The sequence below is a fragment of the Asterias rubens genome, chromosome 5 (assembly GCF_902459465.1).
Source record: "Asterias rubens chromosome 5, eAstRub1.3, whole genome shotgun sequence".
Classification (NCBI taxonomy): domain Eukaryota; kingdom Metazoa; phylum Echinodermata; class Asteroidea; order Forcipulatida; family Asteriidae; genus Asterias; species Asterias rubens.
Genome location: NC_047066.1, coordinates 3,926,787 through 3,942,428, shown reverse-complemented (window position 1 = coordinate 3,942,428; position 15,642 = coordinate 3,926,787). Strand labels below are relative to the sequence as shown.

The 15,642-nt window shown below is 39.3% G+C and overlaps 1 protein-coding gene across 1 annotated transcript in view; it reads right to left on the bottom strand.

Annotated features, from left to right (window-relative positions):
• Positions 1-15,642, bottom strand: part of LOC117290573 (switch-associated protein 70-like) — a 32,486-nt gene that overhangs the window by 13,503 nt on the left and 3,341 nt on the right. The window contains exons 2-7 of the mRNA XM_033772029.1: positions 7,381-7,917; positions 6,369-6,515; positions 3,302-3,428; positions 2,568-2,746; positions 1,254-1,391; positions 73-210 (exon numbers count right to left, since the gene is read on the bottom strand). Coding sequence (XP_033627920.1) covers positions 73-210; positions 1,254-1,391; positions 2,568-2,746; positions 3,302-3,428; positions 6,369-6,515; positions 7,381-7,917 — 1,266 coding nt within the window. The remainder of the gene's footprint in view (positions 1-72; positions 211-1,253; positions 1,392-2,567; positions 2,747-3,301; positions 3,429-6,368; positions 6,516-7,380; positions 7,918-15,642) is intronic.

The following is a 15,642-nucleotide window of genomic DNA, read 5'->3' as shown; positions in this document are numbered from 1 at the left end:
TAACCGCTAGGCCACGTCACGCCACAAAAAAGGTCAAGATGATGAAGAATCAAAACGTTGCTTTTGACTTACAGCATTGACAGCCTCCAGTTCCTTTGTCTGTCGTTCTCTCTCTTGTAACTCTAACCATCTCCTTTTTTCCTCCTCCTCCTCCTTGGCTATCCTCAGTGCTGCCTCCTCTTCAACTCTCCGCTCTGCCTTTAACTTGGCCTAGAAAAACAGAAACAGAACCCACAGTCCACCATCAGTCTTATCTTAGAAGAAACATATTAAGGAACACATGTATTTTCTTATTAAAGGAACACGTTGCCTTGGATCGGTCGAGTTGGTCTTTGAAAAGCGTTCTGTAACCGTTTGTTATACAATGCATATGGGTAGAAAGATGTTGTAAAAGTAGAATACAATGATCTACACAAATATGCCTCGAAATTGCGTGGTTTTCTTTTTACCTCGTCGACTAGTACGGTGGGCCATTTATGGGAGTCAAATTTTTGACTCCCATAAATGGCCGACCGTAAAAGTTCGCGACGTAGAAGGAAAACCGTGCAATTTCGAGTGATACTTGTGTGGATCATTATATTCTACTTTTAAAACATCTTTCTAACCATGCATTTCATAACAAACGTTTTAAACCGCTTTTTATAGACCAACTCGTCCGATCCAAGGCAACGTGTTCCTTTAAGCAGCTACCTGAAATTGGGTCGTGATACTTCACACCAGCAAAGGAGGCAGTAGGAGACTTTTGAGATGCTTGCGACAGCAAACATAACAGTCTTTTTTTGTCGCGCCAACATGCTGAGTATCGCACGTGTAGGTTTGATCATGCGCACTACTAGCGAGAATTCTATAAAAGAACCGTTCCAAAGTCTCACATTGCCTAGGTACCAAGTTTCCCCAGCATGCCTTGCTCGATCATAACCCCTGGAAAGTGTTCATTAAAATGTGCTAGCATCTAGCACATTTTAATGAGCGCCTGTAATTAATCTTTCTATCGCGTACGCATGTCTTTCATCTTAAAGAATGTTCATGTTTTCCTTTTTTTTTAAATCGTGTTCGTGCCATAAAAACGCGGGCGTGTTCAACATGCAAATATCTTAAACTACGCGCATGCGAACTTTACATCTAAGGCATAACCAATTTCATGAGCCAATCAGTGTTGTTTCTCAGTACATCACTTCCAGGGGGTTAGTGACGAGAGGAATCGATACAGCGCGCTGCGCATGGTAGCAAGGCTGGGGTCCTCTATAACCTACCGCATTAATACTCTCCATCTTCCGTTCTGCTAGTTCTCTTTCTTCCTTCTCTAGCTGTCGTTGTCTCCTCTCCCCCTCCTCATTGAGGAGTCTTAAGGCAAGCTCCTCAGCAGCCTTCCTCTTAGCCGCTTCTTGGGCCTTTCAGAGCATAGTAAGATAAGACCGTGATTCTTATTTTTTAAAACCAGTTATTGAAAGTATTTCCAGGGATGCCCATCCATGTCAATCATGCCTGGCTATGAACTCCCCATGTTAAGCATTACAGAATTGGCTTTGCAACAAAACAGTTGCTGGCAGTGTAAGCACTTCATGTAATCCACCATATACATATACTGACAAACATGTAGAAGTTTGAGATCGATCGCCCATCTGGGTCACGAGAAAATAGTGAACAACCGATTACACATTTTGCATAACATTGATGCAAAAAAAAAAAAAAATGAATAAAACGCTCACTGAGCGATAAACTGCAAACGCAACGTTAAATTGTTTATTTCTCATCAAATATTGCATTTCAGACAGAAATATTTCAAGGGATGTTTTCTACTATCATCATTATTAGATTGTGTAAGTTTGATGTAAATCTGTGATCTTCACGATTTTGTTTTCTTTCCAATTCTGTAACGTTCCTTTAAGCCCGGTTGTGGAAGTGTCGTGGCCAAGCCGTTAAAGAGCATCAAATTCAAACTGTGGTGTTTCTGATCAGCAGAGTGTGGGTTCGAGTCCCAGTCATGACACTTGGGTCCTTAAGCAAGACACTTAACCATTGCTTTGTCCTGTGGATGGGACTTTAAGCCATTTTGGTCCCGTGTGTTGTGTAACGCACGTAAAAGAACCCAGTGCACTTAACTAAAAGAGAAGGGGTTTACCTACATGTAGGTATTCCTGGCTGTGGCTGCTGAATGCGCCGTAGAAAAATGGGTCTCAAAATTCAAAACTTCAATAACTTTTATTTCTGTAGTTGGTAGATATGTGCACTATATAAGACTTTGATATTAAACTTCCAGCAAATGCAAATGCAAATCAAGTTTGATTATGAGAAATCGCTAGGCTGCCACCCTTGTATTCAAAGTTTCAGGACCTTGTCAAACGAGGCAACTTTTACAGGCAACTTGGAGGCAACCAACAGCAGTGCATGCTACAGCACCAATCAGGTAGCACCCAAGTCATTTTTCGAACACTGTCTGACGGTCCACGAGAAAAATAGATGACAAATTAAATGTGAATGCCTGTTCTTCTATGAGATTGCACGGAACTTGTTGCCTGTGAATTGCCTCGTATAACATGACCTTAAGATGCCGATCCAACAAGTACCTTTTGGAGGTCTTCAATCTCTCTCTCCTTACTCTTCTTCTCCAAGAATTCAGCTTCTCTCCATTTCCTCTCCTCTTCCAGCTTTATATTCTGCAGCCTCCTCTTCTCTCGTCTCTTCAGAAGCTCCCCGTATTGACCTTTTCCTTTTGTCTGCTCTCTCTGGATGATGGCCCTTACAGCTGCAGAAGAAAGACGAACAATAAGCCATTTGCGCGTTAGATTTGAATATAAGCGAGGTTTAGCTGCGCATTACGCGAGCAAATAAGTGAACGTGAACATCAAAAATGTTATGTTGTTTCTGGGTGACGTCGCCATTTTGGGCTTATTGCTTGCTCACATACTGCGCGCACGTATGAACCTGATGTGAAAAATGGAAACTTCACGTATGCTAAAAACGTGAGATTTTAACGACACCTTTTATTGTACCAGACATTATTCAAATCCAACTCGCAAATGGCTTATTTAAAGGCACTGGATGACTACTAATCATTACTCAAAATAGCTGTTAACATAACAACTTTCTTGGTTACTACAATGAAGAGCTTTTGATAGTATAAAACACTGTCAGAAACGGCTCTCTCTGAGATAACGCTCCATGGGACAGGACAACAGGACAGGGCAACGGGACAGGGCAACGGGAAAAGGCAATGGGACAGGGCAATGGGAAAGGGCAATGCGACGGGCCACCTTGATGTTAACTGTCACTTTGAGGTCGGAGGTTATCTGCTCCTTACCTATTAGCCAGGCCTGTCTAGTGCGTGGATCAGGGGCACTCAACTCATATCTCGTCTTCTCTTGCTGTTGACATTCTTTGGTCCAAATGGCAAACACATTCTTGTAGCTCTTCTGGTCTGGAATATTCTTCAAGTGAGACAAACAAAATGAGTGGCGTGAGTTTCATAATAATGTTATTTTAATGTGGGAGGCCATTTCTGCTAAGCAAGAACTTTCAGTGCTTAGCAATTTTTTGTGCTTTTAATACAGGCTTTATGAAATTAAGCCCTGTTCTGTGGTGTTTGTTCCATAGTGTTTCAAGTCTCTACGCTATAAATGTGGACCCTTTTTGTCTTCCCACTTCCTATGTAATGCAGGAACAGGTTTCATACAATTACATGCAAGTCAATATCAGATAACATACATAAAGGTTTAGATGAATCCATGATAAATGAAATAATGTAAATAACAACTGCGAGGTGACAGAGCAAATATCTAAAGTTCAAATACACCAGATTGCATGAACGCAGGTAAAAGATCTATGTGCATTCATCCCGTCATAAGACAAATAAAATAAAAAACAAGTTTAGCATCCTTTTTTTTCTTCAAAATGGCTGCCCAACACATTCTAAAAGACAATCTGCTGGGCTATTTTTCCCAATTTTATTTTTTTCGTCTGAGATCCTTCATTTCCTTTTTTTTTATTTAAACAGTTTTGTTCATAAACAAAGGAAAAAAAGAAAGAAAGTGGCCTCTCTATAGACGAAGTAGGCAGTGACGCCAAACATGTTTTGTTTTTATTTGGCCTAAGTGTACTCTAGATTTGGCAATACCAGCTTCCTACTTCCATGTTTACTCAGAACTGGCAGAATATTCTATCAGAGTGCAACTTCAACATGATTCCTGCTTCTATGAACAAACACTCACATTCTAAACACTGCCACATACACACAAAATCAACCTCATAGTGGGTGCGTTTGATTAGCTTCCTCGTGTCGACCCAGCGATGCTCATTCGGGTGAGCCCCTGACAAGAGCTAATCTAATGGTGACACTCACCCTTTCGTGGTGACATCGTGCACCTGGGGCCAGCCCCAATTGACCCGCTCCACAAGCAGGGCACTTGGGGCTGTCCCAGGTGAGCCCCTGGAATGACATCAAAGCTATTCGAACGCACCGGGGCAGACCGGGGTCGACCAGGGGAAGCTAATCAAAATCACCCTATGTACAAATAACCACATTCTAAGCACTGCCACATTAGGACTCATTTTATACAATCCTATTTACTTGGCAGGGTGCTATGTGGGTGCACTTAATCATGCCCAATTTCTGCATTTTTCAGTTCGACTGTGTTGCACTTTGATGTATTTAGCAGGATGTCCAGAAAACACCAAACGGGGCCCAATATTATCGACAGGATTTCTCAACTTCTGAATTCCAACTGAATGAAAACAGCGCCTATTTTTATGGCTCTGCTTACTGCCGAACTCTGCGCTTACGATCACCATTTGCACCAAATTTCTGCGATAGATTTGTAAGCGGAGAATGACTAGTCATGTGGAGTATGCAAGCGCACAAGCCAAAATTTCTCTGTTAACCCATGAAATACACCTGGGAGGTAAATGAAGACCTCCCTGCTTCCGCAAGTGCCAATTCTCTGGGCCCTGATAGGTCCTCATGTCCCTTAACTCACTTGATAATAATACGCTTTAGCTTTTCGTTTTAGAAGTCAAGCCCCGTGACAAGCCTCTTTGCCCCGTGACAAGTCAATTTTTCTGCATTGTTCCTGCTGTTGTGTTTTTTTAATAACATGATACCATCAACATTTATTATCTTACTTCATCAAAAAGAAAACATCACAGAGAGAAGTTAATTTGTTTTATAAAATTTTTGTTCGAAAATGTATACAGGGTTGGAATTTTACACTCAACCGCAGCCCCCAGGTCAGTAGTTTTTAAAGCATCAGCTGTCGATTTCACCAAACTCTTCCTTAATAAGGATTAATCTCAGGACTTAGGACGGGTTTAGTTCCATATCAAAATACGCAGGACGCATTGAACTCATCCTACGTTAGGACGAGTTAGGATTGATCCTAGCGTTTCGTGAAATCGGCTGCTGGCCAGTAAACTTGTGATTACACAAGTCCGCAGTCTTTTGTTTTTATGTTATATAATAATACCTCACTGTGCAAAATCTTGAATGGAACCAAATCAAACGTGGACTTTAATCAACTACTTGTTCAATTATGCTGAGTAATGAAAACTACTTTTTACCCAAAAAGAATAAAATCAAATAGTTAAATGCGTGTTAAATTGTGGTAGTTTTTTTTCTTCACATTTGATTCTGGTCAGTTGGTCTTGTATCAATTTTTCTGTCGACAGTAAACATTTTAAGATACAAGTCCTGTGGTCATGTGAATTTTCCCCATAACTTTGAGCGATGGAACCATGTTTTAATAAGCTAAAAGCTGTAAGCTGAATGGCCCCCATGAAGCTGTTTTGCACAAAATAGTGCTTGACAAATTTCTTTGCTAAGCAAAAGTTGAGCGGGACACCAGCCACAACAATGTACACTTAGCTGGTAACCTGTTTATGGTAAGCAGTACTTTTTGTCCTTAGCAAGTTAAAGAATCCAGGCCCAGAGGGCAATTCCATAAAGCCTGTCAGCACAAAAACTTGCTTAGGAAAATTAGGTTACCAGCCTAAACACCATACAAATTTGCTAAGCAGTATTGTCTCCTGACGATGACTAGAGCAAGCTAGTCGAAACGTTGAGACCAATTTCAAGAACTGACTCCGCGGTAGTGCAATTATTACGTTCCTATAAGCTAAAGTAGTACCCAGCCTATTTTCTATACATCTTCTGCCCGGGTAGTAGTTAAAAAGTAGGTAAGTTCTTTTCAGAACTGAGAAGTCTCCCGAACATCCGATAAATCTACTCAATGGTAGTAGAAAGGAGTAAAGAAAGACAGTTCTCTACCTGGCAAGTAGATACACACATGGTGTTACTGCAAAGCAGGTTTTACAATATTTTCTGCTTCTAAAACAGCTTTATAAAATCAAGCCCTGATCATAAAGAAGAAACTTACTTCTGCCTCCCAGCAGGATGTGATGAAGACGTCTCCTTTTTTCTCCTTCTCGTTGCGGTTAGTGTAGTAGGACAAACAGCCAGGCTTCAAGACAAACCAACGCTCCTTCCAACTCTTAATCTTGTGACCCCTCTTAAAAAGTAATCCCTTTAAATACCGAATTACGGCAAAAAGAAGAAGTATACAGATGTTATTGATTTTTTAAATTGTTTTAACATTTTACAAAAATAAAAATTTTGTTTAAAATCAGTGGACACAATTGGTAATTACTAAAAATAATTATTAGCACAAAACCTTACTTGGTAACAAGTAATGGGTAGAGGTTGGTAGTATAAAACATTGTGAGAAACGGCTCCCTCTGAAGTGGAGCAGTTTTCGAGAAAGAAGTAAATTTCCACGAATTTGATTTCAAGACCTCAGATTAAGAATTGGAGGTCTCGAAATCGAGCATCTGAAAGCACACAACTTCGTGTGACAGGGGTGGTTTTTTTTTTCAACTATTATCTCACAAATTCGACGACTATGTTCAAATTTTCACAAGTTTGTTGTTTTGTGCATATTATGTTGAGATACACCAAGTGAGAAGACTGGTCTTCGACAATTACAAATAGAGTCCAGTACCTTTAATAGTGTTACATAACCAGTCTTAGGCCGTGTCCGAAACGGCGACTTCGGCTACAGCTACGGCTAGATCGCGCGCGTCTGCCTATTCTTTAACACTGGTAGACGCGCTGATCTAGACGTAGCTGTAGCCGAAGTCGCCGTTTCGGACACGGCCTAACACCCGTTTCAGACAGGTGCGCCAAAGTCGGGCCAAAATCAATAGGAGTGATTCTAGGTCGTTCCGAAAGACTGAAACAGTCAATCATTCGTCTTCTAGCGAGTCCAGTCACTCCTAACTGACACAGATGTCAAACTTTTTAAAGTGTATTCAAAATTTTGGTTTGGCGCGACATTGGAGCATCTGCCTGAAACGGTAGTTACAAAACCTGAACTATACACAGTTATATACCTTTTTCTCTACTTCTTCAATGATCTCATCATAGACTTCTAACACCGCCTCCGCAATGGACGCCTTGTCCATCCCCTTAGCAAATGTCGACTCATAACAACACAGCATCTTATTGAAGGTGAACGTCTTCAGGTCCTTGGTGACGTACTCAAAGTGGGTCATGTCCCACTTCATCCCGAGCGCCAGCACAAGCTTCTCCATCAAGAGGGCCATCTCCTCCCGGTCGATAGTCACGGGGTACGTCTCAGGCTCCGCTAAGAAGTTAAAGATCTGCCAGAGTTTCTTGAGTTCCGGATTAGCGACGATCTTGTTGTCCCGGGTCTCGTACTTTTTGAAGCTCAGCATCCAGCAGGTGTCTTCCAGCTTCTTGTTGTCGATGTTCTCATTCTGGAGGAAGTTCTGCTCCTTGAGGAAGTCTAGGTAAGATTGGAAGCAGATGGAACCCGTGCTGTTGCACTTGAATTTCTCGCTTACTTTACCGGTGATTTTGCCTGTGTTGTGAGCACCTAGTGAGGCTCCAACGTGGGCCGTCAAAACCTGTTCACAAAAGAAAATGTGCACAAAGTCATAACAAAAATGTGCCCACAGCATTCAGAAAAAGTTACGTTACTAAAATTTTGCAAAAAAATAGTTAATGGCCTGACGTTTTGAGTCTGTCTGGAAGGCTAAGTCAAGAAGGTTTTCGAGAAAGACTAATGCTAGGCCATTAACTTTTGTTTGCATAATATACACCACATGTCCTTTTGGTTGGTAAGCAGTTTGCAGCTACATCAATTTCCTCATTACTAAATTTTGATACATCAAGAAAACACTAGCTCAATGATCTAGTGGTAAGACAATGTGAACACAGTCATCAAAACATGTGAACACAGCATTCAGAAAAAGTTATGTTACTAAAAATTGTGCACAAAATAAATGGCATGACATACTAAGCCTATAGTATGCTTTTAACCAGTAAACAATTTTATTAAATTGGGCCCTGACCATCCCTACTAACCCACGTCAGAGGAAAGGGCTGGCAATTGTTTTGGGTCACCATAGGTGACTAAGGAGCTCCATGAGGGTGCACCACCCGGCCGGGATTTTCATCTTTGAGAGGGCAAGGCCATACATTTTGCAAGGGGGCACTTCCATAAAAAAAATCTGATAGTTTATAGGAAACTTTTGAAGGGGCACCAAGGCCAAGACCAGGGGCAACGGAGGTCATGGCCTTCCCGGCGTCTGTGTAATTAACTATAATAATAATAATAATAATAATAATAATAATAATAATAATAATAATAATAATAATAATAATAATAATGTATGCATTTATATAGCGCCTCACAAAGATCAGTGCGCTTTACAATTTACATACAAACAAACAATGCAATGACAAAGATACAAAAAACAGTACAAGCAAAAACAAAATGGTCGGATTAAACAAATAAATGAGTTTTGAGTTTATTTTTTAACCGTTCCAGTGTGTTGGTTTCCCGGATGTTACGAGAGGGAATTCCAGAGCCGGGGAGCAGCGGCTTGAATAGCATGATCTCCTATGTGTAACTTAGTTTTGGTGATGTAAAGACGTGTTTTGTTGTACGATGAGCGGGTGGCATAAACGGATAAGTTGAGTGCACCCTGCACCCCACTAAATAAACTCCAATAGCATACAGTGTAAAAAGGTAAATACTCCAATTTTACATGTACACTTAGAAGTCTCACAGCTTTTTTTCAGTAAACATGGTAAAGGGGAAATGATTCATTGACTCTTGAACTTTAAAGTCACCTGGAAGTGGTATTTTTTCAAAATAAAGCTTTTGTCACTAATATATGTGTTTTGATGAGTGGAATGTAAATAAACAGTTAACTAAGGTTTTAAACAATTAGTTCTTATGTTATTTACAAATTTAAGAGTAGACCCCGACCCGAGAGGGCGCTGTTCGTGACGTCAATCGAGGCAGGGTTTTTTTTTTTTTCCGGCAATGCCGACCATTTGTATTGCTGCTGAATGCAGAAAAACACTTTTTGAAACGTACCAACTCACGACTTGGACGTACATGTACTTTGCACGTGTGTTTACTATACGCATTGCAGGCAAAGTCTGCCTCGATTGACGTCACAAAAGGGGTAGGCGGAGTCAGCCCCCCAAACAACTTTATATATTTTTTAAACATATAAATCGTGACAAACAATTACTAAAAAAATTGTTTTATTGTTCGTAAGCATATACTCTTATGTTTGAAAGAAAAAAAAATCCTATTTCCAGGTGACTTTAATCATCAACTCAAGTTGATATGGGGAGTCCCAGGGATCCTTGAGGTATTCCCTCTCCAAGTCAAAACCATCCCACCACCAGTGTAATTTTCCAAACATCTGAGCATCAATTTTGGCTATTATTACAATTTATTTCCGGCCCTATGTCATTGAAGTCAACAGCCCAAAGTCACAATTGTGAAATTTTGAACACCAATCCCTTTTCTTGGGCTCTCCAATCCGTCTTGAATAGAATATTTTGAGGCTCTGTTTTTCTCCCATTTAGTGGGGTGCACCCATGCCTCCACACACACTAAAAAGGGAAATTCCCTTTTGCCTACATCCCCTTTATTTATGCACAGGTCTAGTATACACGCCTCCATAGTGATCAAATACAGAACGTTTACTCCTTTCTGCCCATGGTGCACAAGTATTTACACTCTGTTCACAAAGGTCAGGGTCCCAATTGTAATGTGCCTTTACAACAACCAGGGAAAACCTAAAAAGGCTTTTATTACACTGTGCTACGTACCATTCAGAATTGTGTTTGCGATCACATGATGAAAGAGGAAGTAAAACGGCACAAAACAATTCTGAATTCGCATGAATTAAATATATTCTGCAGACAGTCTGCTATTTAAAGACAGTCTTGTGACCTTCTTGATGTTGCAATTGTACACCAGACAGAGTAATTGTTAGGCATAGATGCTTCCAATTCTTACTAAACCTGCAATGAACAACTTTTCTTGGTATTTTTTTAACAAGTTTTGAAAACTACCAAAACGCATTATTTTTACTCTATTTTTGTAACAACCGAAAATTCATACCTCTTCATTGGAGCTGGATTGGGAAGGTAGTTGTCAAAGACCAGTATTCTCACTTGGAGTATCCCAACATGAATAAAATAACAAATCTGGAAAAATCAGTGGACTCAAAGGCCTGAAGTCGTTCTCAGATTCATATATTTTGATAAGAATTTACATCTATTCTCAAAAACTACAATACTTCAGAGGGAGGGAGCCGTTTCTCACAATGTTTTATACTATCAACAGGTCTCCATTATTGCTTGTATACCAAGGACATTTTTTATGATAACAATTATTTTGAGTAATAACCAATAGTGTCCAGTGCCTTTAAGCTTTTTATATAAAGTATCCCATGGGATATGTGGCTAGTTAACTGTGCATTTTACTCGCCCAAGTGAATGCGATCAAAACCAGTAATGGTCATTAATTTTGGTTTTTACCCATACACCGATGTGTGTTAGCACTGTACACTCAGTATACTCAGTATACTCAGTATACTGAGTATACTCAGTATACTCAGTATACTCAGTATACTCAGTAATGGTCAAACGAAATACATTCACGCACAAAATCAAAGATTTTAAAAACGTATTATTCACAACCGGAAAAGTAAGTGAATAATTATGAGCATTTTTAAACAAGTACATTTTATGAGAGTGGAAAAAGAAAATTTGTACTAGCCAACGTCCTGCGGGATACGGTGCAAGATTGATTGACATTTATGTTGCAAAGTTTTCAGTAGCCTACAGTGTAAATTGAGATTTTCCCATAGGAAGTTCAACATGTTCAAGGATAAGTCATCTTGTTGTGACTCTCAAGGGGTCCTGAGAAAGAGGAAGAGGATCAAGTTTAATTAAGGGAAGTAATTAAAGGCAGTGGACACTATTGGTAATTACTCAAAATAATGATTAGCATAAAACCTTTCTTGGTGACGAGTAATGGGGAGAGGTTGATGGTATAAAACACTGTGAGAAACGGCTCCCTCTGAAGTGCCATAGTTTTCGAGAACGAAGTAATTTTCCATGAATTTGATTTCGAGACATCATATTTAGAACTTGAGGTCTCGAAATCAACCATCTAAACGCACACAACTTCGTGTGACAAGGGTGTTTTCTTCTTTCATTTTTATCTCGCAACTTTGATGACCGATTGAGCTCAAATTTTCACAGGTTAGTTATTTTATGCAATGTTGAGATACACTAACTGTGAAGCTAGTCTTTGACAATTACCAATAGTGTCCATTGCCTTTAAACAAACTTTCACAGACCACACAAGTCTCAATTTCAAAAGCAAGCAGAGGACACGCAATGTGGTTAGAAACTTGCAAAATGATGTCCAGATTTGGAAGAGTGTGTCACTGTAAGTACTACATGTAGCACCTTTTACTTTAACTATAGAAGCAGGGCTTGCCCTAAAAACTAGCCTGGCTTTATACGTTGTCTAGTTAAAACTGCTACGAGCTAGTAAACACCACTTCTCAACTTGCCCTTTGGGCTAGTTAAAACTGCTACGAGCTAGTAAACACCACTTCTCAACTTGCCCTTTGGGCTAGTTAAAACTGCTACGATCTAGTAAACACCACTTCTCAACTTGCCCTTTGGGCTAGTTAAAACTGCTACGAGCAAATAGTTATTGTTTTCTATGAAATATGTCACGTTTCTTCCTTGTTATGTTTGGCTTAAGAAATAAAATATTTATGTGCATTTTTTTCATTTGTTTGCATTTTCCCTATAAAAAAGCAGTTTTACAAAATTTTCATGCAATTTAGTAATATGACCTTTATACCTTTAAAAAGAAAAAAAAAAAAATCTGCCCATGACTTTTCTTTAAGATTTGTAGGTGCACAGTTGTTGGGTGCAAAGAGAGGTATGAAATGCAAGTGACGAAAAACTCCCTTTTTTATTTTATTTCACAACTGGTTGTGATTGTATTGTTGGCAATTGAAAACTTGCTTCTCCCACCAATACCAAGTATAAAAGCAACAAGTATTAAAACAAAATACCAGTCACATTACAATAGGAGGCCCTTGAAATTTGAAATGCGAGTGACGTGAAATGCGAGTGACGAAATGTAATGTGACTAACGGTACCATTTTCTATTATAAGAATGTATACAAAGATAGTTTTGAGGGAAGTAAGGTGTATAAAAGTATACGACATGTACTAGCATTACTTAAGCCTATTGTTTTAGGCCTATAGAGGGCAGGCATAATTTGTGGTACCAAGGATGCATCCCATCTCCATAGGAACGGCATCTCAGCTGCAGGTAGCACTAACTAGGACAAACACTACTGATCCTTGGGCTTTCTACAATTCTCCACTATCCAGTCTGGTTGTATTGAAACAAAAGGTAATTTAAATTGATCATTAATATGTGTAGTATGTAGTAGCTTACTACCAAAGTAAATAAAAATAAATTATTTGTTTATTGTTGTAATTAAAAGATAATACTCGTTGTGTTCAGGGTTGTAAACATTTAAAACGAGGGGCCTTAGAAAATGGATACATGCAAATATTCTCGTTGTTCAGATCGCCCTCACGTATTATTTTAGGTTTTAAAAACTATAGAAATTAAAACAGTTTCTCTGATTTATTACAACTATAATTTGATAATTTGGTATTTATGAGATGATTTACACAATTGAATTGTTTTCTGCATTTATTGTATTAGGCCTATATAAATTCTTGTATTTAATATAATCTTATTACATCCATCCCATGTTGACTGGCAAAAGGAGGCAGAAGCGTTAGATTGAAAAAAAGAAAGCAGCAGGAAAGTATGATGATCACAAGAACACAGGGAAACTTCCAGTAAAAGCAAACAAAAATAATAGGCCTTTTGTTTAAAACTAAGACTTGTTACGAAAATCGGTAACACAGTCAGGTAGAAATTAGAAACAACTATGTACAATAAGCATTTCATGAAGTCCTGCAATTGAAGTCCGTGGTCTAATGTTTTTTATCTAAACATTTATGCAGTTATTGAATCTTAAATAAAATGAAATAATTTAATTAGCTTGAAAAACATGTGAGCGTCAACGCCGCTTTTTCTTTTGTTCATAACGAATGAAGAAATTTAGTACTCCATGCTATGCTATAATATCGCAAAGTTGAGTTGAGGCCAAAGTCAATAGGCTACGATTTACTTCAAAATATCTTAAATATTCATGAATCAAATATATATTTAGCTCACCCAAAGTGTGAGTGTCAACACAGCTCTTTATTTTGTTTACAACATGACTGTATACAATGCTATAATGCAAAGTTGAGTTAAGGACACAAAAAGACTACGATTTACTCCAAACTCAGAGGACGAGTTGATAAACCAGGAACAGGAAATGACAGGAACAGGAAGGCAGTTCCAGAAAACAGCATTTTAATCAGGATATCAAGTGTCAACAGATTTGTGTGACAAATGTACATACTGCACGTACCTACATCATACTACCGAGTAAAGAATACACAGTTCTACAATATAATACTTGTTTCCATTACTAAGGGAGTCAATGTGTAGTGAAGAGGTTTTCAACTAGTGGTTTAGGCCTAATCCCAACGAGGCCTGGTTCTTGATAATTTTACCGAGACGAGACGGGTTTAAACCACTAGTTGAAAACCGATTCAACACACTTTGATTCCCATTCATACCTTTTCGGTCAAAAACGTCATCACTTTTTGGTCAAAAAGTAAAATCAATTAAAAAATGTTAATTGTTAAATGATTTCTTTCAACACAACACCCCTCCAGCTATGAAATGGTAACGCCCTCCGCTGCCCTTGGGTAAACAACTCCTTATAAGGGAATGCTGTGCACGTCGCGCGTATCGCGTGATGTGGCACAACTGTTTCAGCCGTTGCTCTCGACCAATAGGAATGAAGAAACTGTGTTATAAGAACAGGTGCAAGGTCGCGTGTCACGCCCATGAATTAAAACTTTTAACCCGTCATAAACAAAGGTTTATACACACCCACGTGACGCGCTCTCCACCAATAGGAATAGCGAAACTGTCTGAGGTATTTATGAATCTAGGTTTACAGGCAGTAAAGCAATTTTACCAATAATAATAATAATAATAATAATAATAATAATAAGACTTGTAATGCGCACATATCCACCCTGCTGGGTGTTCAAGGCGCAGTAAAACCAAAAACAAAACAAAAACAAAACACAACACAAAGAAAAACAGACACAACAAAATTAGTCATTGAAAACCTGTGACATACATGTAAGATAAGTTTTGAGAAGAGACTTGAATTTTGCAGTACAAAGACAAGATCGAAGATTAAGTGGTAGAGAGTTCCAGATGCGTGGCGCGGCTGAAGAAAAAGACCTGTCACCCCATGAGTGTCGAGACTTGGGTTCAATGAGGAGAAGCATAGAACTTGATCGAAGATTCCTTGATGGAGTGTAAACTTGAAGCAGTTCAGAAATATAGTGGGGAGCCTTGCCATTAAGAGCTTTGTGGACAATGAGCATCAGCTTGAAGATGATTCGTTGAGAGATAGGGAGCCATTGTAGTTGTTTCAGAATGGGGGGTGATAGCACAGGACTTTCTAGACTGTGTCACAATGCGGGCAGCAGTATTTTGGAGCCGTTGAAGTCTGGAAATCTGACTACTAGGAAGACTGTAGAGAAGAGCATTGCCGTTGTCAAGACGAGAAGTAACAAATGCGTGAATGACCTTTTCAGTGGCACTTTTGTCCAAGTACTTGCGAATCTTACCTATATTCCTGATGTGATATGATGATAAACGAACAATGTTGTTGATGTGTGGCTGAAGTGTCATTGATGAATCAAAAATAACCCCTAAGTTCCGAGCTTTCAGCGAGGGAGCTATCCGAGCATCACCGATGGAGATGTATGGCACTGAAACCTTAGTTAACTTTTGACGTGACCCAAATTGAAGGAACTCTGTCTTATCATCATTTAACTTCATGAAGTTTTGTTGTGTCCAACGTCGAATCTCTTGGATGCATTTCTCAAGTCTTGCAATAGATGCATTGGCGTTTTCTTGAGAAGATTTAAACGTGATGTATAGCTGAGTGTCGTCTGCGTACACATGGTAATTCAGATTAAATTTCAGGATGATGTCACGAATCGGTAAAGTGTATAGCTTAAACCACTGCGGGCCGAGTACCCACCCCTGTGGCACAGAGTAGTTCAAAACAACAGGGTCGGATATCGCGGTGCCAATACATACATGCTGAGTTCTATTGTAGAGATAC